Source organism: Lates calcarifer, linkage group LG21 (assembly GCF_001640805.2).
Source record: "Lates calcarifer isolate ASB-BC8 linkage group LG21, TLL_Latcal_v3, whole genome shotgun sequence".
In the NCBI taxonomy this organism is placed as follows: domain Eukaryota; kingdom Metazoa; phylum Chordata; class Actinopteri; family Centropomidae; genus Lates; species Lates calcarifer.
In genome coordinates, this window is record NC_066853.1 from 21,758,891 (window position 1) to 21,784,673 (window position 25,783).

Consider the following 25,783-nt stretch of genomic DNA (forward strand, 5'->3'; position numbering starts at 1 on the left):
GCTAAAGGCTAGAGTGGGTGACCTCACTGCTGACATCACCCACTCTAGCCTTCAGCCCCTCAACTTTGCAATACACACCCATTATAAACTCAGAAACTGCCAGAAAAGAGCATGCAATATAAATATGTGTATATATATGGTTTCTGTAGCAGAAAGTATGCAGGATGTGTGTGCGTGAGTGAGATATATATGTGTGTGTGTGTGTGTGTGTGTGTGTGTGTGTATATATATACACACACACACACACACACATATATATATATATATATGAATGCAAGCTTAAGAGCTGAACTTCTTGAGACCAGTTTAAAATTTAAATGAAGTTTCTAGGTGAAAGTATGCTGAAGTAGTAGGTGGTTAGTGGTTTAAAGAGGCAGAAGTTTTGGAGGATTTGAACATTCTGTCCAAAATCTAAATATTGTAAAAATTATAAATAGTACAAAAAAGTTGAATGCAAGCATTTTGATGGTTGAATGGTTTTAATAGCACAAAGTATGCGGGAGTTGTTAGATGCCAAAAATCGCACGGAAGAAAAGTGGCCAAAAGTTTATGGATGGAGAAGAACTATAGTGCTGGCTCAGCATTCACACTGATAATGTAGAAGCAGCACAAATCTACTTTTATATGTCAAACCGTGACACTGTGGCTGAGGCAGCACTTAATAGCATAAAAGCATAATAGGTCTTTCTTCCACAGCAGAAATCTTAACTAACAGCATTAATAACAATAATCAATCCATGTCTCAGTAAACCATTCTAGTATGCACAGCACTGGGGACCAGTATTGACACATTTAAATTGAATGCAGAGATCATTAATCAATATCGAGCTTAGTTATTATGTTATTGCTACACCAGTGCTTTCTCTGCTCTGACTTATGGTTTGCACATGACTGACAGAGAGCTGCTCCTCGCTCACTCCTATTCAGAATTTGTCTCACAAGAAGCACAAACTCAGCCACTGATAAAACTTGACCCACTTTTATGAGAATAAAAGGAAAATGTTAGCTGGAAAGAGGAACTAAATGCATCTTTGTTAACCACTACTGTAGAGCTGATGCAGATGGCAAATCACTTCCTGCCTGTTGACAAGCAAGTTTCTGCTTTCTACAGAAAATGAAACCAATATGGTTGCACAGCAACATCAGAGGAAAAAGAGAACTTAGCTTTGGGTGTGTCCCAGTCAACAAACACATACATAGTCTGTGCTACTAACACTTAAATTTGTACCTTAGTGTTTCAAAAATTACACAAGACTGTGACTTTGTTGGTTAGATGTTGCTGTTTACTTATTCCCTGTGCAGAATGCATAGATGTGTGGTTCTCCTGAGCTGAGGTCTCACCTATTCCATTACCATGCATTTTGACAAGGTCAGAGTGTTAAAGCAAGCCTCCTGCTGAATGTTGGACTGGTGTAAGCCTGCAAAGTTTCCACATTGGTCATATCATAAAGATCCCATATTTCTAAACGATTTGGTTAATTTAAGAGGGACAAAGATGAGATGAGATCACAATCACATCATTAAGATGTAATGTAAATCCAAGCCTGATCCCAACATCTGTACTTGCTTATGGTAGGCTGAGTTTGTCTTTCACTTCCCATCATATATATTGTAAATTATCTTTGACGTCATGCCTAATTAATTCACATTTTGCTAAATTAATTGTTTTTATATGAAGAGGTAAAATTTGTGGGCCTGTTTTTTTTTTTTTTTTTTTTTTTTTTTTTTTTTTTTTTTTGGCTGGGTCTCTTGTACTTACATAAATTGTAAGGTGCAAGTCACACATTTGATGCTAAGATGCACTAACACGTAAACCACAGCGTCCTTGATGACAGCTGATGAGTGTTTGTGGTTTGATGTCTTTAAAAGCTGTGGTTTCACCCATCACCGTGGCCTCCAGCGGTATGCATGGCCGAGTGGGCCTGCACAGCAACACTGAAGTGCCTCTCCTACATTGTTGCGCTCTGTTAGGCAGAAAAAGCACCTGCAGGCGCTGCCTCATGTTACTAATATTCCGTCTAATGAGTTTCTCAGAGGGCACTCTGTGTCACTCTGCTCTGTGATAAAGTGATCTCAGTAGAGCTGTAATTATATGATAGAAATGAAAAGCCTGACTTTTTTTTGGTAGATGTTTTGATCTGTATTGTTCTGGATGATGACAAATGGGATAAAAGCATTGTCTGTGCACAGTTATATGTCTGCACACAGACACTGGGTACTGAGGTTGAGTTTTGCTTGTGGTTTGGTCTGGTAGGGGGAAGCCAACTCAACCAAGCCTGAGCTGTTTCTCGTCAATAGAGTGGGTGTTTTTTTGGTGTGTTCTGAATGCACCTGTTTACTGAGTGGTATATATGAGCATTTCATCTCTTTAAGGGCTCAGGCACGACTAATTTACTAATGTTGAGTTTATAATGATAAAAAACTTTGTAGCTCAGCTTGTAAGTGACAGCCGTGTAATCACGCTACAGTGTATATGTATGTGAAAGAAATGTGTGCACCAGTTGTTTCATTTCTGTTTCTGAGCCATTTGATTATAGCAGTTGGCTGTCTGGACAATAACTAAGGCTGGTTCGCTGTCTAAATACCCAGCCAACTTTCTCAGAAACTCACTGGACTGCTCAACTGTTGAACCATACAAAGCCTTACCCCAGATATCCACATTGAACATATATTTTCATGCAGCTGAAACACATCTTAAATATTTGTTTATGTTGGACTTCCCTTGATCTGTTCATGCTGAATGACTTTATAATAACTATAAATAAACTGCTGTCAAACCACCTATGCTGCAGTGCCAGACATTCTTTCAAGTTTTTTTAGCCCTACAGCATCAAGAGAAGTTTCTGACAGTTTTAATGAGCATTAAAAAAACATAAAGTGGATACAGAGAGTTACTGTATTTCTTCAACCTCACATACACAATTGTGATGTTAAAAACTCCTCAGCTGTCATGGTTACCATCTTGTGTACTTAATGTGAAAAAATAATCTTGATCTTCTTTCTAATTTTTTTGTTTTTCATTCATTCATTCCCTCTCTGCCTCCACCTCTCTCCTCTCTCAAGGTGAAGCTGTCAGACTTTGGTTTCTGTGCCCAGGTATCTAAGGAAGTGCAGAGAAGGAAGTCTCTGGTTGGAACACCATACTGGATGGCACCAGAGCTCATATCCAGATTGCCTTATGGACCAGAGGTAACATTCACACCTGCTTTTCTTAACTTTATATATAAACAAGCACATTTCTTCCACTTGTTGACTGACTTGTTGTCTCGTCACGCTCTGTCCAGGTGGATATCTGGTCTCTGGGTATCATGGTCATAGAGATGGTGGATGGGGAGCCGCCATACTTCAATGAGCCACCACTCAAAGCCATGAAAATGATTCGAGACAACCTGCCTCCAAAACTAAAGAACCTGCACAAGGTACAGTGGCAGAGACAAAAGCTGTGAACACTTGCACCACCAGCAGATGTCACGGATGTCATGATTTTACCTTCAAGTACTCATCTGGAATTTTCTTTACATTTTTGTGCAGTGGTTTCTCTTAGTATTTGTTTGGTGTTAAAACAGGAAGCCGTTGCTTCCTTGAAAGGAAGAGAAAAGACAACCTGCTGAGAGTCATGTTTTCTACACACCGGCTGCGAGGAGAGAGTTTGAGCTCAACCTGAGTTCTTTAGGTGCCTTGAGGTTGAGAAGTAATAGACCAGCATTAAGGAATGCCAATTAATCCATGACCTTTTATTGACTTGTTCTTCATTGATTCATTGTTATTAGTTTACCTGGCACCAGTCCCATTACTGCTGCCACCACCTTGACTAATGATAGCATGTAATTCACAAAGGCAACAAGCTTTCATTTTTCCAATGAAAGAGTTAAGACAGCTAAATAAAGCAGTGGTTAGGCAGAAATATGTGGCACAGATACAGATATCAGGAATGATAACACTGTCACTTGTGTAAATGTACCCTCAAGCCATCAACTGACTGTTTTGGTGTATTATGTGGGCTTATATGTGTTGATGTGTAGAAAGTCGCAAAGAATGCACAGCTAATTATGAAAGGCAGAAATCTGTGACCATCATGGCATTCAACACTAACTTGAATTAAATGTTATGTAAACAGATGTAACAGATTCCATGTAAGGAAAACATGGTTAACATGGTTAGATTTCTGATCAAGAAACATTTTGTTTAGCTGTCTATGTGCATGTGTGTCATATCATTACTCATGGTGACCCTGCATCCAAAAGACAAAATCAGACTAGAACTGAAACTAAGTCTTCACAAGTTGGTTTCCACAGCCAGAAAACACATGCATGCAGTATGTAAAGTCTACTTCTCTGTTTCTGTCACCAGGTAGTCAGTGCAACATATGATGATATGCAGTATATGAGACTTGTTTTTGAATATGTTGACAGTGGGAGAGATAATTAAGAAACTGATGAAAGAAACTGACATAACAGCACAGCCCTCTGGTTGATTGGGTACATGTGGTTTGACTGATTCTGATGACTGGATGTTTTCTTTCTCTCTCTTCTCTCCCTTCTCCCAGGTCTCCCCTGTGCTCAAGGGCTTCCTGGACAGGATGTTGGTGCGAGACCCGGCTCAGAGGGCCACGGCCAGTGAGCTTCTCAAACACCCCTTCCTTGCAAAGGCGGGTCCACCGTCTTGCATCGTCCCTCTGATGAGGCAGAACAGGATGAGATGAGACATATGACACTAAGACCTCCAGACTGTGGAGGGCAGCACGTGCCAGTTCAGATGGAACAGAATACTCCTGCACACAGAAGAGTGGCCCTCAGAGGCCACAGATGAGAGGTCTGTGCTTCAGACAGAACTCTCAGAGAAGTGCTGTGAGCTGCAGAGTGTAAACTGGGTGTGCAGGAGTATTCTATTTTTCTTATGTGAATCACTGAACTGTGGGGAGTGTATTCCCTGAATAAGAGGCAATAAGGCGGTATGTGTGTGTGTGTGTGTGTGCGTGTGTGCGTGCGTGCGTGCGTGTAAGCGTCTGTTGCCAATGCTGGTAATGACAGTGTTTCGTAGCCCGTGTGTGTGTGAGCTGTCACTTGGAGTCGTGAAGAGAAGCCACAACTTGCCTGTTGAATGATTTCAGCTGATTTCGTCTAAACATTTTGTTTTAATTGAAGGGTCTGACCTGGAAAGGACTGTGGCTGTTTTTAACTTTTCAATGTGGACTTTACCTGGATTTTAAGTGTGAAGGTTAGGTTTTGCACACCAGTTAGATGCTTTTAAGGAGCCGAGAGCCTAATGGCTAATTTTAAAGATAGTCGGAGCAACATTTTAATCTCACTATTGGACAGTCTGGAAGCCGAATTTTCTTCACTACAAGGACTTCTCTCATTGATGGATACCAGATTCTGACACTATCCTCATCACACCCAGAAGTTACTACTGAGGGAGGAACTCTTTTGACTCATAAGTGAGCCAGACAGACTTTATTTTGTAGCCATAAAAATACTAGCTTTCTATTGTAAACAAGAAACATACACTAAAACAAAAGGTAAACACTGGAGTTGTGGTTTTTTAACAGATGAATTTTTCTCTTATTTTCTCCTTAATTTCCTGTGTAAGTACAATGAACATAGAGAGATATATCAGTTTTGATGTTTTGCTATCTCTATTTTGTGATTGTTTTATTATTATTATGATTTGTTTTCTGGTTTAATTTAGAGTGAGATGTTATGATTTTTGAAGCACTGTCGACAAGAGATAGAAGCTGCACTCCCCTTTGATTCCAGTATGCAGATGATAGACACTATAGACATTTTATTTTGTTTTTTAGACTGGACCAGAAAGAACTTTTAAACCGTTAACCTGAGAGAACGTGAGGATGAGAATACACCACGCAAAAACTGAATGGGTCTAAAATCCTTACAAAACAGATCAAAATCATTCCTGTTTTGTCTTTTTTTTCTTTTAAACTGCTGGGTTTTACTGTGGCATTGACCACACCCTGTTTTTTATCTTCATTTTTCTCAGCTGATAGAGGTAACTCACATCACAAACTATAGGTTTTTCTGCTTTTAGGGCAATCAGTGAGTTGTTTTCATTCTGTGGTGCACGTCAGCCTCCTTGTAATGTAATCGCTCTCCTTCAGCAAACACAGCGGCTGCTGTTTTTAGTACATGGTCAGCTGCTGACGTGAAGGACTGCTCATCGCGTTCTTCTATTACGCCACTTGTCCAGTTTAGTCGATTAATGTTTGATTGTCTAGTTAATGCATCTGCCTGACTGCCCCTGAATCCACCTCATAGTGTGAGTGCTTGAAAGGAGCAAACTGTACGTCTGTCAAGTACCTTATTCATAAACAATAAAGGAAAACTCTTACTCAGCATGACAAGCTGAAAGGAGCATTAGAGATCAGGAAAAAAAGTAGTGTGTTTAGATTCATATCTCATTGAATAGTGTTGCTCAAGCTCCTTAGATATGAGATCTGTGATAATTTTAGTGTTATCTGTGAGTGCATTTTAGTTAGGCATGCATTTGGCTTCTGTGAAAGTGGACTATTAAACAGGTGACAGAAAGATAACGGAGGTTCTTACAAAGCAGGAAACACTTGCATTAAAATCCACTCTGAACACTAGTGAGAAACAGCTGCTAATAATGAACGCACACACATGCATGAGCTAAAAGAATCATTAGACTTAGGTAAAACTGTTTTGGACAGCACTGAGAGTACACAACACTGCTGTCACTTCAGTTTAAATTTAAAGTTAAGTCAGTTTCCCTACAAACATACTCTAACAGCATATACTCCCAAATGATCACCAACAAGCTGCAAAAACCTGTCCACAAACTTTTGTGAAAATCTGTAGTTTGTTAGAGGTTTTGTTCATTGATAGGAGTTCTCCAAAGGGGCTGGAACCAGTTTTCTTAAATAACACTGTTGTGACTTGTTTGGAGTTCAAGGCATTTGATGTTTTCTCATATCAGGTCATTCATTCAGATCACTCACTGTAAATCCACTGAATTATCCCCTCTACCAAACATCACCCAAAATCTGCCTCAGCTTGCTGAATGAAACCACAGTTAGTCTCAGGTCTTGTTATTATACACCCACTACAGCCCTAGGAGGCATCTTTATCAGAAGACATCTGTAGTTTCACACTGTACCTTATAGCAACAAACAGTCATTTATGCAGAGGATCAAATAAAATACAAGGCTGTTGCTCTGTTATAATTCATCTGGCTCAAGGTGATTAGACACCGAGATGTTCATGTACACAGCCCACAGGTACATTCCACTCTCTAGGCCCAGGCTGCTGTTTCCATTCCCTCTATGTCTTCCAGTTCACCTGCTGCAGGGTCATCGGGTCCTCGTGTCATCAGGCTGGACCTCTGTCAAGTAGCATTTTAAAGACGCAGTTTTAGATTCTGAACCCACAGTACTTCCCACCTGTCAGGTGCTCTGCGAAAATGAACATAAAGAAACATTTTCTCAAAAGTTTAGACGTCAGGAATACTCACTTTGTAAAACTGCAATTCAAAACTACAGCAAAACAAATGGATTTTTATTGAATAGAATTGAATGTGTAGCACAGTCACTGCACAGAACACTGTCACTGTAGCACTGTACTCCAGCTCTCCTGCTGATACAGTGAACGATCACTTTGTGGGTTCCTCATGCAAATAGAGAAACCAGCGACTGTGAGGTCACATAGTGGCAGCAGTAACAAATCCTGCAAAGCAAAGCTAGCTAAGGTTTGTGACCAGAGAACTTAAAGTCACCGTTATCCTGTTTATTAATGTTGGTAAGATCAGTAGCACTCACAGGGGCGTGTGTCACTGTGGTTACTGTCATGATGCTGACTCCATTAGGCTGCACCTTAACCCACAATGAAAATATTTCCTTTTGTTTGTTACTTCAACCTCTAGTCATCTTTTCACAGTTGTCCCTGAACTCTCCTCCTAAAAACATGTATGATGATGTTTACGTGCCCAGGCTGCTTCAGAACATGATTATTTTGAGCCACTGCAGGCTGAGCATACTGTAGGTTAATCATAAACTTTGTCCCCGCCACTTTTTTTGCCTCAAAAACATTCATGTCAGAGAAAGTTCTGGTCGCCGTTTTGTACTTTGTCTCCTTGGAGGCTCACTAGACAGTAAATGTTTTGTGTTTTTTGTGGACAAACATGGAACAAGCCAAATATGACACAGATTACTAAACGTGTTGTGTGATGTTTCATGTTTGTAACTTTTTGCGTATAATCAGAAACAGGTTGGCTGAGCTGAATGAAATGATAGACAATCAGGTGTAGCTGAGGTGAGTTCAGGCTGTGATGATTAAAATGAGACACTTTGAATTTTCCTGTTTTCTGGTTTGAGAGAGTGTTTTCCTCAAAATCAGGATCTCAAATTTGAATATTGATCCAAATTCAATCCTTTAAATCTAAGACTGGACATGTTTATTCATTCCTCACTTAGTGTGTGTTGAATAATTCTAAACATTTGTTGGGGGGTGGACAACAAATAGTCTTTATAATGAAGCTGAGAACTGGCCTCCTACTAAATGCTGGTAATTTGTATTTGGTGTGTCCTGTACTTTCTGAGAGGCAGCTGGTGAAAATGAAAATAACCAGCTAATATTGGGATTTTGGAATTTGAATGATTAGGCAACTGTCAGGCAAATAATCCTAATTCAGAATTAAGTCATAATACAAGACAAAGGTGTAATATTTTGAGAAAACTGTTACTGTTGCTCTAAGATTAGGTCAATTTGGAATCATTTGAGCATTTCCTTAAAGTCCATACTGTAGCCTACAGGTGCTTACAACTTTTTTTTTTCTCTTAAAATATTGTGACTCGTAAATTTTCAGCTTTATTCTCAAAATGTTACAACTTTTTTTCTTGAAACATTTTGACTTTATTCTCAAAATGAAATCTTGTATCATTTATTTTCCAAACTGAGACCCTGATGCTCATTGTGTATAACTTCCTGTTTTTCCTTTTTGTTTTTTTAGTCCCTTGTCCTACCTGCCTTTCATTCAGGTGTAAACAAACACTTTATATGGTATTACAGACTGTTGTTCCTGTTATGCCTCATTCGATCAGTTGTCCTTCTATTGTCAATGTGAAAATCCCAAACCTGTTCACTCTGCTGGTAGACTGATGTTTCTTATTAAGTAGACTGTAACTACATTTTTACGGACCTGGTTCTACTGCTGTGTGTATGTTTGTGTGCTTCTGTGTGGGTATGTGTGTATGCATATACATGATTTCATGCCTTAACACTTTCAATCACTACTTGATGGATTATGATTCTGACTAGACACTACGACTGTTAGTGATGGTGAAAGGAGACTTCCATGACACTTTTCTCTTCTCATCTCACATATCTGAAAAGTCTTTGAGCAATTGTAATGTCATTTGTATGCCAAGTGGTGTCTGCATCTTTTGGCTGATGTGTTTGAAGCAACGGCTCTCATTGACATTCCTCACAGTTTTCAGATTGCTGAGACCACTGCAGATTGAGTATTTTATAGGGTTTTTTTATGTGGTTACTGAGTGCCTCAAAGTCAGCACTCTTCTAACCTTGGTTGTGTTTTCTGAGAGAGAAAAGGTGAGGTCCTTGGGGATCTTTCAAGAAGCAGGACAGCTGGGGTTCATGTTTTTTCAACAGTCTCCCTGCTTTGCACAACAGAGTTTCCAAAGGTTTCCTGTTGATGTCTTTACCAGTAGCCAGTGAGCAGCTCCAGTGCTGCTGTTCAGGGTTTAGTATTTTGCTTAGCGGCATCTTGATAGACATTTTTGAAATGTCCTTTTTAGGTGAGTAGTCCTGGTTCTTGGGAAAACTCCTGCAGGACTTAATCTCTGGTTTCCACCGTGAGCATGTGGTGTCACCAGAAACCATGACCACTACTGACCAGCCAACCTACTCTGTAGAGTATGTGACAAAAAAGCAAAAATGAATTCTTTCTCTGATGGACTGTTAGGATTCTCATTGACTCGCCTCTTGACATATTTTGCCAGACATCAGATTCCAACCTGCGCCATCTTGTTTTTGTAAATTTCACTGGTGTTGTAAAAACATAGACTTCACTTTGCAAATATTACTTTTTTTGCAAATACAGTTTTTGTAAAAGTCATCCATGGTGTGTGTTTTCTCTAAAACCTGTTTGAAATATTCTTTACAGGTGGAGGTGAGGTGGCTTCACATGCAGAAGAAACCTGCAGAGTTTTGCAAACATGTTATAGAGCAAAAGCAATTGTCCTCTGTATGGTGGCCCTTTTGGGACATCTCTGTCTCAGCTCTTTTGTCAGACTTGGCTGTACTTGAATCAGCCTTGAGTGTAGCTGTGCTCAGAATTTCATGCTGAGAAATCATGCATTGCATGTTTGTGCAAAATGCAAAGAAGCTGTTGCTCTGACCACAAAATCATTAATAATACATTTACTGTCATAAATAAGATCCAAAACCACTCCCAACACATCCAAACTATAAACCATTTATTGTTTATTGTACATAAAATAATACATTTCAGTTCTTTTACATCTACAAAGCTGACCGCTTCCTCTAGAAATATAAATTGTCAGTAACTGTGGTTTTAGAGGACTCTCTGTGGGAACTTTCACTCTGCTCAGACCTGCACCATGCTGCCTGTAATGCTTTTTGTGGTGATTTATCATCTCAGTTTATATCCAAGTAGCCATTAGGCATCATAAATGTATGGTTTTAAAAACTATGCATGACTTAGTTGAATAATGAGTGATTTGTATTCCTTGCAATAATCCAATTTTGTAATATGAAAGAGTAATAAGGACACTGAAATATTCAGATCAGATCAGTCAGCTGTGGTACCTGTTGGAACGTCTCATCCTAGTGTTGGTGTTTGGCCACTGGTGTTCATTAGTATAAACAAAAACGCCTTCAAACAACAACCCAGGCTCAAAATACCCAATTAGTTGCTGCTTTACTGTCTGAGTGTCTTAGGTTGACTCTTTCCTCTCGGAGTCATTAAAGGACAAATAAGTAATGCACCAACATTTCCTCTTGTTTTAATAAATGAGGTTGCAGCATCATTATGAGGCCTAAATTGAAAGTCATCCTTCACAATGACTGAGATGACTAAACACATGCCTGATAAAGTTCACAGACGCTGCCCGATGAGCTGGTGCTGCTGTACACCAGCTATTGGTGGAAACCCTAAAGATATTCTCTCTCTCTCTCTGTTGTATTTCGGCGGCAGCCAGAGTCAGCAAGGTTGTATTTTTAGCACTTCCGTCAAGTTGCCCTGTCAGTGGAAGTGAGCTCTGTAACCACGAATGTGCAGGCTGCAGCTCTTCAGCAGAGCTTTTACTGTAAACAGTCAGTCCAAAGGGTGGGCCCACACAAACAATGACAGCTATTATAGACCACATGACAGCTGTGTTTATGGTCCATGTGTGTGTTTTGTGTTTCAAGAGGACAGACTAAAGAAGAAGTGCAGACACTTTGCTGATTCTTGTAAAAGGTAAAACTCTGGGTTTAGAGTTAAATGTAGAAAACAGGAGTCATGTGCATTGAAGCATGGAGGAGCTGATCACTATAAAAAGACATTATACAGTTCATTTTTAGAAACAATTCAACATGTAAGACAAACTACTTCTGCTTTAAAACTAAGTAAAAGGGTTAGTTGAACTGTGAGGGATGTGATGCATGCATAAGGATGCTAGTTACTTTCAGTCTCTTTCAGATGACTCAAATAAGGACAGTAAATTCTGAGTAGCGTCACTAGATACCAACTACAAGACTTATCTCCAAGCAGCGTGGCTTTAGAAATGGAAATATTGGTGGGTTGTTCAGTCCAATATTCTGGTCCAGACTGGAATATCCCAACAGCACTTTTATGGATTCATGGCTCCCAGAGGAGATATCATACTCACCACTGATTCTACTGATTCTCTGACTTCACCTTGAGTGCCATTACCAGGTTGACATTTTTGTTTTTTTGTGCAATAGCTCATCAACTATCAGATAGATTGTAATGAGATTTGATATATATGCATGGTACCCAGAGGATGAATCCTCAAAACTGCCACAAAGTGCCACGGTCAGGCCACCACGTTTGTACATGTTGTGTAAAATATCCATCCATCCATTATCTATACCTCTGACCAGAGACAGATCGCCAGTCCATCACAGGGCCAACACATATAAACAACCAACCATTCACACTTACATTCACACCTACAGGCAATTTAGAGTCACCAGTGAACCTAATGTGCATGTCTTTTGACTGTGGGAAGAAGCTGTACAGAACCCACAGAGAGAACCTGCAAACTCCACACAGAAAATCCCCAGGTGAACCAGAGCTTGAACCCAAACCTTTTTGCTGTGATGTGACAGTGCTAACCACTGTACCACCGTGCTATAAAACATTTCAAAATTTACTTGATGGATTGACACAAGACTTTCTGCAGACATTCATGGTCCCCAGATTACGACTGATGATCCTTTATTTAAGTGCCACCATGAATTATTTTTTTCATCAAGTATCTCAACACAGTTGGATGAGTTATCATGAACTTTGGCCAGTCATGTTCATTCTTAGTTTTGTGTTTTGTTCTAGTACTGTATTTTAGATGTACTTTGTGTTTACAGCTAGTAGAGAAATGTTAGCATTGCCACTGTGAGCATGTTAGTATACTGATGTTACTGCCCAAGAACAGTCTCAGTTAGTGTTTTAATTTCATAGAAGCACAGTTTATAGAAGTGTAGAACAGATGGCACTGTGGAAGAACCTGTTGAGTTTGTGGCTTTTATTTTAAAAGGTTTCCAGTAAGTTAGCTTTACTTTATATTCATGGGTCATAGATTTTCTTTCTATCTTTATTTGTATATTTTTATTTGTGTCTGTGAGAATGGGGTGGGCGTGTATGCGAGTGTACTTGGAAAAATAGAGGAACTAGTTGGTAAAAGAATGTCTGTAACAGTAGTACTATTGCCGAGTGTGTGTGTTCGTGTGTGTTCGTGTGTGGTGAGATAAAAAAGAGCGTTTCCAGAATATGACGGAGCCCGTGGGCGGGGTTTGGCGGACCGCAGTGGCCAATAGGAAGCCTGGATGTCGCTGTCAAACACAGCTGATCGATGAGTCAGGGAGCCACTGCCGAAAAGGTCGCACTTGTTGCTGAGCAGGAGCAGCGATCATCAGCTGACCACTGAGGTCTGATCCATCTTCACTTAAACAACCCAAAGTCTCCCCGTAAACGCAACAGGAGCCGCCTCTAGCAGCCTGAACAGACGCTTCAGCGCAGGATCACACCGCTGCCGCCTGGTTTACGGCTCTCAGGTGAGACGTTTTCACGATTTAAACCTCTAATATTTGCCCCATTCAAACGGAGGGGTGTCGGCTTTTTAACTTTACCTGCCGGTGACAGCAGCTCACCGTCAAAGCTTAGAAAGCCGGCGATTAAGATGTGTTCAGAAATAATCGGTTGTTCCGATTTGCTTTGTGAAAAATAACTCGCAGTGTTTTTTTTTTAATGTTTATTTGATTAAGTAAATTGGATTTGTTTGGACATCTACTGCCCTTTTTAAACTGTGAAGGGAAACTCAGAACCTATTAATCATTACTGTTCCAGTGATAAAAAAAAATCAAATCGGGTTTGGACCATAAACGCATCACAGTTAATAATCACAGGAATATTATCGAAGCTTCTAGTGATACGCTGATGTTGCTGAGGAACAAAGGAGCTTTTTACATAATAAACTCTGTTACTATATACAGACAATCCCCTGGTAGTGGGATTCAAACAGTCCTCAACGGGGGTTCAGGTTCATTGAGAGGGTCCCACTGGTCTTTGACTGAAGGTTTTTAAGGAGGGCACAGGTTGTTGTAGGTCTCTGTTTTCCAGGAGTCCGTGAGTGTAATCCAGGTGTTTAAAATGGTGTTCAATGGTTCATTTAAGAGAGCACACGGGGATTTGAGGTTTCTTAAAGGGTTTGCAGGGGTCCTTCACTGTCTCTTGACACCCTCCAGGGCGCATCAGATGTTATCAAATGTGAGAATTTTCTGCTTATATCTGCTTGGTGTCATTGTAAATTAGTTATGTTTGGGTTTTGGACAGTCAATTTACCAAGACAAGCTCCTGACAGTTTGGATTTTTTTTTTTTTCACATTTTTTGTACATTTCATAGAAAAAAGAATTGATCACATAATCACAATAACAAAACAAAAAAATAATTGTAAGATTAATTGATAATGAAAATGGTTGCAGTTTAAACCACAAACCTATGTTCCTGGCGGTTTGTAACCTTATGTGTGTTTTTGAGGTGTGTGACTTGTTTGTTAGTAAAACCTGCCCTGCCGTGACTCTCCTTGTGGAGCCACTTGACCCACAGATAAGACTGAAGTGTGGTCACAGGCTTGTTCTCCCTAGCAACACTTGGCTGACTCTTGAGTGCATTTCGTTTCAATTCAATACAGCTTTATTTATCTCTCACCCAGATCACTCAGTGCCAAAACAATTTGAAGACTACAAGCTTATTAACACTAACACGAGCATTATACGTGGAACTGGTGATAAATATATTGATAAATATCTAAACAGATACACAGGGTAATAAGGGATTGAGAAGGCAGACAGCAGCAGAGGGAGTGAAGGACCTGCAATACAGGTAGTGCATGAGGTAATATGAAAATCAGTGATTTACCAGGGAAAACAGCTGCTGGAACATGTTGTATAAGCTCCAACTCGAGGACCACAGCTGATTGTGTTGTTCACAGACATGATGGGTTTTACAGTTCTATTATCTGCACATTATTGACTTTACACTTTGTCATGTCACATGATTAACCCATTGGCAATCCAAAAATAAATATGTTTATGCCCTTTTCAGGCAGGAACTACATTTATAGACCTTATAACTTTATTAGCTTGTAGTTTAACCAGCACTTACTTTGAACTTGAAGTATTTTATGGATTAAGTTATAAAAACACTGATGTCAGCTCACAGATCTGTTGCACCACATTAGAACAGAAGCTGGGTGAAATGGGTTTTGGTGGGTTCACCCCACCCGTCGCCCACCACCCACAGCATCCCTGTGACCTGTTCAGTAATGCAGCGTCAGCACTTCCACTGCATGCTGTGCATGTTCATTGTGCGCTGTGTACACTGGCTGTTCAGAGCATTACAAACACCAGCTCATCCTGTCAAACCGACTGAGCGGCTGGAGGTAATAATGTGCTACCTCACGGTGTCCTTCAGTTTCAATTAGACACTTACATCCAAATATATTTAGTATTGAGGAAGTTCTGAGAGCAGGGCCTCTGTGGAGTAGGTTACATTTGTGTTTTGTTGAAATTTGATTTACTTCCTCTTTGCTGAATGTGTAAACATACTTGCAAAGTGTATCATAAAATCTCTTTCAGTATGTAGAGAGTGTTAAAGTGGTAACCCCTCCTTTTGCCACAAACCAGGCTTGAACATTTGATGACTGTGATGATGTTTCTGGTCATTTAGATCTCTGGGTGGTCCAACTCCCTGGTAGACCTCTTATGAACAAACTGTTATAAAACTAATAACAGAAATCCACATAGAGGTATTTCACATTTAGAAGGGTGGTAAAAAAGTCCTGTCAACATCCATCGCAGATACAGAGCAGATGAAAATGTCACTGTCTTTATTAATAAAGACTCATGAAGTGTCAAACTGTTAAGTAGGCTTATTTGAGCTGGTCTTGCACACTGTATTACTGTAGTGTATCAAAATTGTGCATTCATGACTTCCTCGCTTGTGGTTAAAAACTAGTGTCAGTTCTTAATAAACGAGAAAGTGAACGCTAAACTTTATTTCAGCCGTCTACAGAGTGTGTAGCAGTTACTTTCACATGTTCAGAGATACTGCAAAGCAGCGGAGCAGAAAGAGCAAAGTTCAGAGTGGCAGAACCGGAGTCACCTCCACAGCTACTGATCAACCAGACTGTCAGATGTGGTTCAGTGGGTGAAGACACTCTACATTACTCACTACCAACTGTGTCAGTGTACAGTCCCAGTGGTCAGCGTCATGTTTTCTGTCCCTGGCTTGTCTTTGGCATTCGGGTCATTCTCAGAGCTCAGGTGATGGTGTTTTCTGTGGAACGTTTTGCCCTGGATTTTCCCTGTGGAAGTTTCTGCGAATGGAAATCTTTCTCTCATCTGTGCTGTCATCACTCACTGTTAACTTATCCAGCCCCTCCTCTGTTTGCACCACACAACTCACTGTTGTGGCTGGAAACATAAAATACATCACTTCCTGTGTGCCAGAAAAATAATTTCAAGAAAGCGCTAGCAGGCACAGAGTGTTTCCAGCAGCAAACGTTACTTTACGTCATTTAACTTGACATAATGTGGTGTTTGTTTGACACCTTTATCTGAATCACCGCTAAGAGAGTGTGTACATAATACAATACATAACCAGGGTGGGCTTCCAGGAAATGCAGAATCAGTTTGATGGAGTGGAGACATGATAACAAAAGCTCTGATTCTGAAGTGTGAAGACACCTGAAGTGAAGCTCAAAGATTCAGTCAGTCACATTTTGTGCAGCCTTCAATCACTAACCATCGTGCATCAAAGCAGTGCCAGATTGTACCAGCTGACACTGAAATCAGTGGGAAAAGTGGCATTTAGGGCTTGCCAGAATAATGTTTGTAGTGATTCTGATTGTGGCGGTGTTGATGCGTCACATCTTTTTACACTGCTTTTATTCATAAACTTGTGAAAATGTGGTTTGAGTGAAGCCGAGCGTTTATTTCGCAAACCTGTTATGGTCACTGTAGTTACAGTTTTGATTTAACAGCATCACAGCGTGCAGCCATCACATGAAGGGAGCTGAAATTGCAGTGAGTCCAGAGAAAGAGCCATTTTTATTTTATGTCACAATAATTCTGTCTCCAACTCCTGTCTCCAACTTGACAAACATTACAGCAGAAGTTATAATATCACAGAGGGCCACGATGACTAAGATGCAGACATCCCACGCAGGTTGTGGTCACAGAAGATGGAGCTGTGAATGTGTATGTGTGTGTGTTACACTGTATGTGTGTGTTAAACCTCTGCAACGTGCAATTCCTGTGTGTGTACATACGTGTGTGTGTGCGTGTGTGTGCATGTGCCCATCTGAGCGTGACTGGCATACTGAGACAGGGGGCCCTCCCCCGCTGCCCGAGATGACTGGCATCTTCCCTGACATGAAAGCACACGAAACACACTACAGACAGCGAGGCACAGCTACACAAACTTTCACATACTGAAAATCACTATGGCATTTAGGCTGGCACTGTAGCAGAGGTCTGGCTCTGTTGGCACTAGTTTATCACAGGAAGTGCATGCCTATGATGAATGTGGGTGCAAGTCATCTGGAGAAAGAGTCGTGGGTTGTTGTGGTGATGCTGTTTCTGTTTCGGCATCAAGAAAGTTTTATTGCTGCTCAGCTGCAGCGCTGTCAGGTGTGGGTATTGGTCAATATGGTCAGTGTTGAAACAGTAAACAGTGTGAGGAGACAGTTTCACTTGTCGACTGAAAGGTTGAAGGCAGGCCAGGTTTACAGTCAGAAGAGGACGAGGCAGAACATAGGAGCAACCTCTAAGGCCCAGTGTTACATTTTAGTTTTGGCATTGTGTTTGTTGTCTTAAGTGTCCAGATCCAGATTCTTACAACCCCCACAAACAGTGGAAGAAAACAAAACTATAGGGTTATTTTTTTTTAAACAAAAAAAAACCCATATATTCTCTTGCATAAGCTTCTACAATATGAAAGAAAACAATTTAATGCATTTTTTTTAAGATCAAATTGAATTGATTAAGAGAATAATTGTCCTACTCCAACGTGTTTGTTGTGAAATAGGAACAATGACCATCTTTGCATCAGAAAACAACAGGAAGCTACAGAAAATGTCAAACCACTGCTATGACATAGCTAGCAATCAACCACTGTCTAATCCATTTCTATTAATTACATCAAGGTGCCATCACATTTTAATAATGATGTGTTGATGATCGATGCAGTTTTAACATCTTGTTTGAAGGTTTGTGAGTTTACCTTTAGGTTTTAGAGACACAGATGTTGGGTCAGTGGTTTTGTTGTGAAATTCAAAATGAATAACCTCGATCATTGTGGCTGCTCAGTAGCAGCAGTGATGTGGTGGTACTCAGCAGCTGACAGCTGTGACACAACAGCAGGCTTGCTTTGTCAGTCCTCTCTGGATTAAAGCAAACAACAGGCTGGTCCACAGCTGACAACACATTTAAACAAAGAAAAAATAAATTCCCTTTCTTTAACACCTGTGATGTCACTGGTATTTTTGACAGTTTCTTCACAGCTCCTGGTAATGACAGAGGTGTGACTTCTGCTTTCTGGTAAAAAACGCTTTGACCGATGGTATGTTTGCATGTGTCTTCTCTGCCTCTGACTCTCGATCTCTGTTGTGTCTCCAGGAAGTCTGGTTTGATGTCTGCGTCAGTTTTGTATCCATGGCTGTGTGGACGCATCAGTCTGCTCTGTGGACTCCTCCTCCTGGCCCCCTCACTGCTCCTCGCTGCAGGTATGACCTCTGACCCCACCTGTGGGTTCACTCATTCATTGAGTCTCTATCATCTATCAGATAAATATTTAACAAAGTGGACCACGTTGTAGAAAAATGACCTCCACTACACCAGTTACACAGGATTGAAGTCAAAACTGTACTGAAAGTTTTGTTATATTGATTTATCAAAAAAAGAAAACATTTAAAAACATGCAGCTAATACAAACTTCTCAGGTTTAGCTGAAGAGAATGCTCAGCTCGCCTGATGCATGTCATCAACAATGAAACAACATGAAACTGAAAAAGACTCCTTAGGGAATCCTTTGAAAATAGAGATATCTCATTGTGGAGGATTGTGTGATATAACGGTGAGATAATGAAACAACTTGAAAAAACTTGTAAATATGACCCAGATCACCAATGGTTTGTATTGAAGCGTATTCTTTTATCACACTATTATCATGACTGATTTTGAAACACTAAATGAACTTTGCGCAGCCTGTCGCAGGATGTAGCCAGTTTCTGTTCAGCACAACGTCTTCGCTCTGTTTCTGAGGTTCGAAACTAGCTGTTCTTCCTCTTCTTATCTTCTTATTTTGGAGTTCACACTGTTTAGTTTATATTGTCATCAACTTAGTTTTCTGAAGCTACAGCTTGTGTTAATCAAAAATGCTAAAAATGTGGCTGTGAATCAGCCTTATTTCTGTTTCTAACAGCATAAATTAGTTTGAATTATAATTGCTTTTACTCTGATTTGTTTAGACTAAATATATCCATGGCTCTGAATCTGAGAAGATCAGTAAAATCTTTTCTCATTGTAGCTTCATTTGCAGAAATTCTAGTAATTTTCCACTCTCAGCCTCACACTCGACCTATTCTTTACATGTTGATGTTTGGGGTTGAGGAGTTTGCGGGGGCAGTCAAAATCATAATTCTGCAGATGCAGACTTTTAAGGTTAAAGGTGAAAAAATAGAGGAAGTGGGTGCGTTGGCAGTGTTGGCTGCGCTGGCAAAGCTGTCCATTGGGTAAGCGGAGAAGGCTGTGGGCAGCGTTTGCATGTGAACTCTTTTTCATTGAACAGTGAGTTACTGGAAGTGAGCTCACAGTATGCAGCGTGCAAAATTGATATGAAATACTCAAAAGTAACTTCTCTCAGCCGCTTTTTACCCACATGGCTGCATTTGTTTACACAGTGCAAAGGTTCACAGTCAAAGGCTGTTAGTAAATGAGCACCATCTATTACTGATGGACACTGAATAACTGCAGGAGAGTGAAGTGAAAGTCCTATTTTAATTGTCATAAAATATGCCTTTACATGTCTTGATGGCATTTTAAATCTATCTATAAATTATTACCACAGCAGTTACAGGATAATGATAAACAACTGGTAGCTGAAGACACTGGCAGTCTACATGGGCCTTTTACCACATTGAAATTCAAGGGATTTCTTTTCAGCACAAATGAGAAGAAGTCACTCTTCTTATAATGTAAACTGAGCTAAATCTCTCAGAGTTTCTGGCAGTGGCAGCTGGTGGAGGGAAGGAGTGAGAAAATCACCTCCAGAATGTTTATCCTCCTCTTCTTTTAAAGCTAAAAGAAAACAAATGCATGTGCTGCAGAGATGGAGGAGGGGTACAAAAGAAGTAGCAGTGAAAGAAGTATGTGTAGTAGAGGGTTCAAATAATCTTGAATTCCGGTGCACAAAGGCAGCACCTTTAAAAACCTGTTTTGTGTTTCTGCAGGCAGACTGGGCAACTGCACTCACCCTCTGGTGCCAGAACATGGAGGTTTTCGTTGTGATCCATCTCCATGTCGGGGTTTCCCTCAGAAGAGCTCCATCCATTTCTTCTGTGAGCCTGGATACCACATCAGCAAGTACCGTGTCTCCAGATGTCGCCACGGGAAGTGGCAGCCTCCGATACCTGCCTGCGTCCCTATCAAAGGTAAGAATATGCTGGAAAATACAGTATCCTTATTATCTCTAATGTAAAGTAATATAGCTTTCTATGTATCTGTTGAGGGTGTAGTTTTGGATTTAGGTTTGATATGAAGTGTTACTAATAATTCAGGTGCAAAAAGTTTCCTGCAAGGACTGATTCATATTTGGTGTGAGACTTGAATCTACTGAACAAACTTTGTCTATCAATTCATCGTTAAGGTCATTTTTCCAGAAAAATGTCAAACATTTATTTGGTTTCTGCCTCTCAGATGACAGAATTCGATGCTTTCTTTAGCCACCTCTGGCTCTGGGAGATAGCAATCGACATGTTTCACTAGTTTTGCACTTTTCATAGAAGAACTTATAAAATGAAAACAGTTAAATCTGTAATGAAAATAACTGTTAGTTGCAGCCTTACAGTGATCCAAACACTGCTCACTGCCAAACAATACTGTGGGAGTCTCTTTGGTCTTAGTGAGGCCTCAGCAAACATTAGCCTGCAAAAATAAAGGTGAAGAATAGCTTTCACATTTGAGTACATTTATCGAGGACAGGAAAGTGAGAGTTCACCTCGATCCCTTTATAACATGAAAATACGCTGATAAGAAACCAAGCAACTAACCGAGCGTCACGTTACCTGGTTTTACTTTGTGTTTTCACATCAGTAAAAGAAAAGCTTAAATAACTGCTGAATCATCACGGTCACTGGTGAGACAGGGTTTTGTGTGTAAATTCTCATCCACTCGTCGCTTCCTGCAAAAACTAGTTACATACAATGTTGTAGGTCATTTGTAGCAGAGGTTGCTGTAGGTTGTTGTAGTGCTGTGATCTCTCTGGAGTTTGGAGAAAAGTGTCTTGCAAAGACGACACAAGTCATCTGACTAAAATTCCTTTCTTTATTAGTAAGCAGATGTTTCACAGAGGACTCTAAACATCTCCTGACATTTCTCAGCAGCACTGAGCATCACAGCATTCCTCACTGATTACCACAGTTTATAATCTACTAGTGACTCATCGCAGAGTTGATCCAGACAGTTTAAAGGCTGATTAGTCATTTTCTGACAGTTCCTTATTCTTTTGAGTGTTCAGGAAGCAGACAAGTGTGTCATTGTTGTGGTCAGGTTTTGGGGTTTGATGCCAAGTGAAGTAACCTACACTTAAATATATAAATATGTGTCATTGGCAGTTACAGACATGAGATGTAGTCTGGGTTTGGGGCTTTAGTCAACATAAGAAGGCCTCTTAGGAGACAGGTTGTCCTCCTTAATCAGTAACATCAGGCAGAAAAGTCTGAGGATGAAGGGTCCCCATCACAACACTAATTCTAATAATCATAAAACCCCAGAGCATCTTGAGACTGAACACGATCCCTTTAAGCAGCAGCAGCAGCAGCAGCAGCAGCAGCAGCAGCTTGCATTCATTGTTTGACCTACTTAACAGAAACATGCAGACACGCTCAGACTCTCTGCAGGGGAACTAAAAGCTTTACTTTCCTCAGACCAGTTCCGACTTCCTCTGATGCCACTCACCTAAACGTGATGCGACAGGAAGTCAGAGCACAGAAAGAGGAAGTGGGTGAAGCCACCATAATAACCATTAAACATTTCCTCTTGACGCTGTCAGAGCCTCATGGAAAGCTACTGTCGTACTTTCACGGGCAGAGAGTAACCACATAATTTCATGAAAAACTTCCTTTCATAGATTTTATGATAGATAACGATCGATAACATTAAGCCTCTTACCCTGAATCCCTGGGGTTTCCCACAGTGGTGCAGCACAGGTGATTATTTAGGTTCTTTTCACAGCTTTGTCACAGTTATTTCTAACATTTTTGCTGTGGTATAAGCATCAAAATATTGCTTTAAAACTTAAAACAAGCTACAAGCAACAAGTAACACCAAGCACTTAGTGTGTATCTTTTTTTTCTGTTTGTTCGGTGAAAATTTGTTATCTATGTGTTTCAGTGTGAGTTCCTCAGCATACTCTATTTCAGAGCCAACAGTGAATGAGAGCTCAGGTCCTCCAGCAGCAGCAGCAGCAGATAGTTGTATAGTGTTTGTTGTCCGTCAGTATCTGTAACTGTATTTTTCCTTTAACTCGTCTTTCTCCTCCTCAGAGGGCACTCAGAATCCGGATGACAGGACGAATGACTCGATGCCCAGCATGGCCACAACAGCTGTGGGCGTGTCCATCTTCCTGCTCACCACCACTGCCTGCCTGGTTGTCAAGTCCCGCCTCTACCCCTGTCAATCACACGGGTAAGAGGAGGATTATTTACTGGATGCAAAGGGGAACAACTTTATAAGAAAACAAGTGAAACTGAACTGAAACAGGGCTTTTATATTTAAATGAAATGACTGAGGTTTGAGGTCAGGATGCTTCACCTGTACAACATACCTGCTCATTCTACATTAAATAACTCTCTCTCTCCCCCACTCTGTCTTTCCTCCAGCAGTCGTCGCTCCTCAGATCAGCTGGACCTGATGGTGGACGGACTTCCTGTGTCCCTCCCCTCCTATGAGGAGGCGGTGTATGGCAGCTGGGGGCAGCGCCTCCCCGCCTGCTCATCACCCGGACCCACCCAGCTCCTGTTAGCTCAGGAGGCTCCCGGCTGTCACCCCTCGTCTCTCAACAACCAATCAGACGGCAGTCACCGCCCCCTCCTGTCCACCCAAAGCCCGGACAACCCCCCACCCCCTTATGAGGAGGTCCAGTCTTCACATCCCAGAGACAGGCTGAGTGACGGGGAGGGCCGGCAGCTACATGTTGCTCTCTCAGATGACAAGGACACTTGATTGACAGACTGTCGGGTTCACATGTGACTAAATTTCCAGCACGGGGAGTGCAGTTGTTTAGCAATGAAAGCAGGGTTTTGATTGACAGCTCACTGCTGCAGCGTTTACTCTGCAGATGATGGCTGAAAAAATGAAAACATGGACTGACAGCAGACTCCTGTGCTCCTGCACTTTTTCCTGGTTGGCTGCAGCTCACCAGCATCAGGACACTCTGTCCTATCACACGTTATTTCTGATAAGCTCTGATTGGCCAGCTGTCAGGTCAAAAAGACCTGGATGAAGAGGACTAAAGTACATTCATTAATGAAATGTTGATTCTATAGTATATTGTATGAATGTGTGACAGAGGAGGGAGTTTATGTGCACATGTATCTCTGCTGTCAGGTGAAAATCTTGCATCCAGAATGTCATCTCTTCAGGAACAAAACTGCCTTGTTTTCAGTGTGATGCCAGTGTATTTCATTGTTTAAACATGTTTTTTTTAAATGATTGTGTAATCCTTCACTTTAGAGAAACTTTAAAATAGATCAACCAAACATATGAGGTTTTCACAGGACAGCAGTCATATAAAAGTGTAAGTGCCTGTGTGTGTGCGCATGTGTGTGTGTGTTTTCAGTGTTGTTCTGGAGACGTCATCTAACCTTCCCATCAGTGATGGGGCTGATCGAGGCTTCCTTCATGAAGTCAGTGGTGTGCTGTTACAGAAACCTGTATGTTTCCACGGCAACCAACTCTATTCCATTTCTATTTGAGACTTTTGTGCCAGCATTTTCTCTCTCAGCCTAATTGGACTGTCATGCACATATTGTTGATTTGAAGCCAGCATGGTGCACAGACACTCGTGTGATAGATGGTGACTTGGAACAACAGCATGTTGTGATGTTGATTTTAAAAAGATCATTTTGTGTGCAGCAGATATTTAGAGACTTGAAAATGCTTGGAAACCAAACAGTCTTTGAAAGTGTTTCTCCTATGTTCATACAGTGTCAAGTGACTTAAAACACACAGAGACATACAGGTGTTTTTTTTTTTTAAATCAAATTAACCATCCAAATAAGAGTTTTCAACTATAAACAAAAAGCACAGATTTGGGACCAAATCCAACAAATAAAACTGAAACTGAAACCAGTCAGAGATCAAACGTTGATCTGGGAAACTGATTCTCTCTGTGTCCTCGCTGCACCTCGCTGGTTCTCTCTCTGTAACTCTTTAACTTCTGCAGAGCGGCTGACGCCTTCATAGACCTTGAATGTATTTTATGTTTCATTTTGTGGCAAAAAAAATCTTAATTATTATATGGATTGTAATATTAATTATTTGTATATTGTATTATTGCACAGAATTATATATAAATAAATGTTGAGAAGTTTCTCTGCTTGACATCCTGGCCTTGTTTGTGACTTAATTGAAGTTAATTGGCATCACCTGGGTTTTGTCAGTGTGGCAGGATACACCAGACATGTTGAGCACAGAGCAGGACAGAAATATTCTCCCAAAGGTAAAGACTTTTTCAGGATTTTCCCTACACTTCTGATATTTTGTTTGCTAGTTTGCTTTGACTAATTGATTAATTTGTCTAGAACCTTTTGCCTCATTCTGCTTTCTAGCAGCAGCTATGCAGAATAAAATGTTCATTTAACCATCATTTTAAACATCTTGATTTTATGAGTTTTTCATACAATTGATACAATGTCACACAATTCATGAGTTTTCTCAGCTGAAAAACAACAACAATTTATACAGAATCTAATCCTTATAATTGAAGTTGTTACTCAATGTTCAAAAATCCGATACAGAGTCGACAGAGCCTATTTGGGCATGTCTTTAAAAATGTGGCTTCATTGTTTTCCAGAATCTGCTGATAAACCAGTTTCTTTTCTGCTTAGACAGTCGCTCCTGACATGATCAACCTTTCCCCTCCATCAGGTCAGCACACACACACACACACACACACACACACACACACACACGCACACTCAACATCGACACTCAGCAATAAAGTTAATGGACGTTTTACACTGTGTTGATAGAGAAACACTCAGAACTCAATAACAACAGTAAATTAAGAAAGACTGAACAATAAAACCTGCTGAATCAGATCCACTGTAGTCTGTATTTCACACAGTGGAAGTTAAGATAAATGTAATGTGACCTGCTGTGACTATCAAAATAATGTTTTCTATATTAAATGACCAAATTCTATGGTGTTGCCTGTCTGTACGTTTTTATTTAGGAAATGAATGGTCACTTTCTCACACTCCTGCCAGTAGCTTACTAAATGTGGAAATAGGCCAAATGATCTCATTGGTTGATTATTTTCAGTGCAATACAAGAGGAACAAGGTTTTAAAATAATCACACACCAGATTTTTTTTAATACATTTGCATCATTTTGCACCACCCTTTGTTGATCAATAATAATTACTTTGTTGTTTCAACACACCGCAGTGTGTTTGGTTTTTTGTTAACTGTACAGTGCTCCTTTCTTATCTTATTCCAAACAACCATCTGATGTGGCCTCTATAAACATCACACACATCACTTCCTGT

General features: G+C 40.5%; 2 protein-coding genes across 4 annotated transcripts in view; both read left to right on the top strand.

The window, feature by feature from the left end:
* Positions 1 to 10,104, top strand: part of pak4 (p21 protein (Cdc42/Rac)-activated kinase 4) — a 62,123-nt gene extending 52,019 nt beyond the window's left edge. For both annotated transcript variants that reach the window (XM_051078881.1, XM_018660503.2), the window contains exons 9-11: positions 3,064 to 3,189; positions 3,285 to 3,419; positions 4,547 to 10,104. In XM_051078881.1, coding sequence (XP_050934838.1) covers positions 3,064 to 3,189; positions 3,285 to 3,419; positions 4,547 to 4,702 — 417 coding nt within the window. In that variant the 3' untranslated portion in view covers positions 4,703 to 10,104. The remainder of the gene's footprint in view (positions 1 to 3,063; positions 3,190 to 3,284; positions 3,420 to 4,546) is intronic.
* A 1,568-nt stretch (positions 10,105 to 11,672) lies between these two features.
* On the top strand, positions 11,673 to 24,617 carry zgc:152863 (uncharacterized protein LOC562658 homolog). 2 transcript variants are annotated; one of them, XM_018660506.2, is made up of 5 exons: positions 11,673 to 13,286; positions 18,412 to 18,518; positions 20,244 to 20,444; positions 22,557 to 22,698; positions 22,896 to 24,617. In XM_018660506.2, exons 2-5 carry the CDS (start codon positions 18,425 to 18,427, stop codon positions 23,233 to 23,235), a joined length of 777 nt encoding a protein of 258 aa, XP_018516022.1. In that variant the 5' UTR covers positions 11,673 to 13,286; positions 18,412 to 18,424; the 3' UTR covers positions 23,236 to 24,617. The 2 variants fall into 2 exon arrangements, with proteins under 2 accessions (XP_018516022.1, XP_018516021.1); XM_018660505.2 differs by having other exon boundaries at positions 12,801 to 13,286; positions 22,893 to 24,617.
* Positions 24,618 to 25,783: the final 1,166 nt, after the last annotated feature.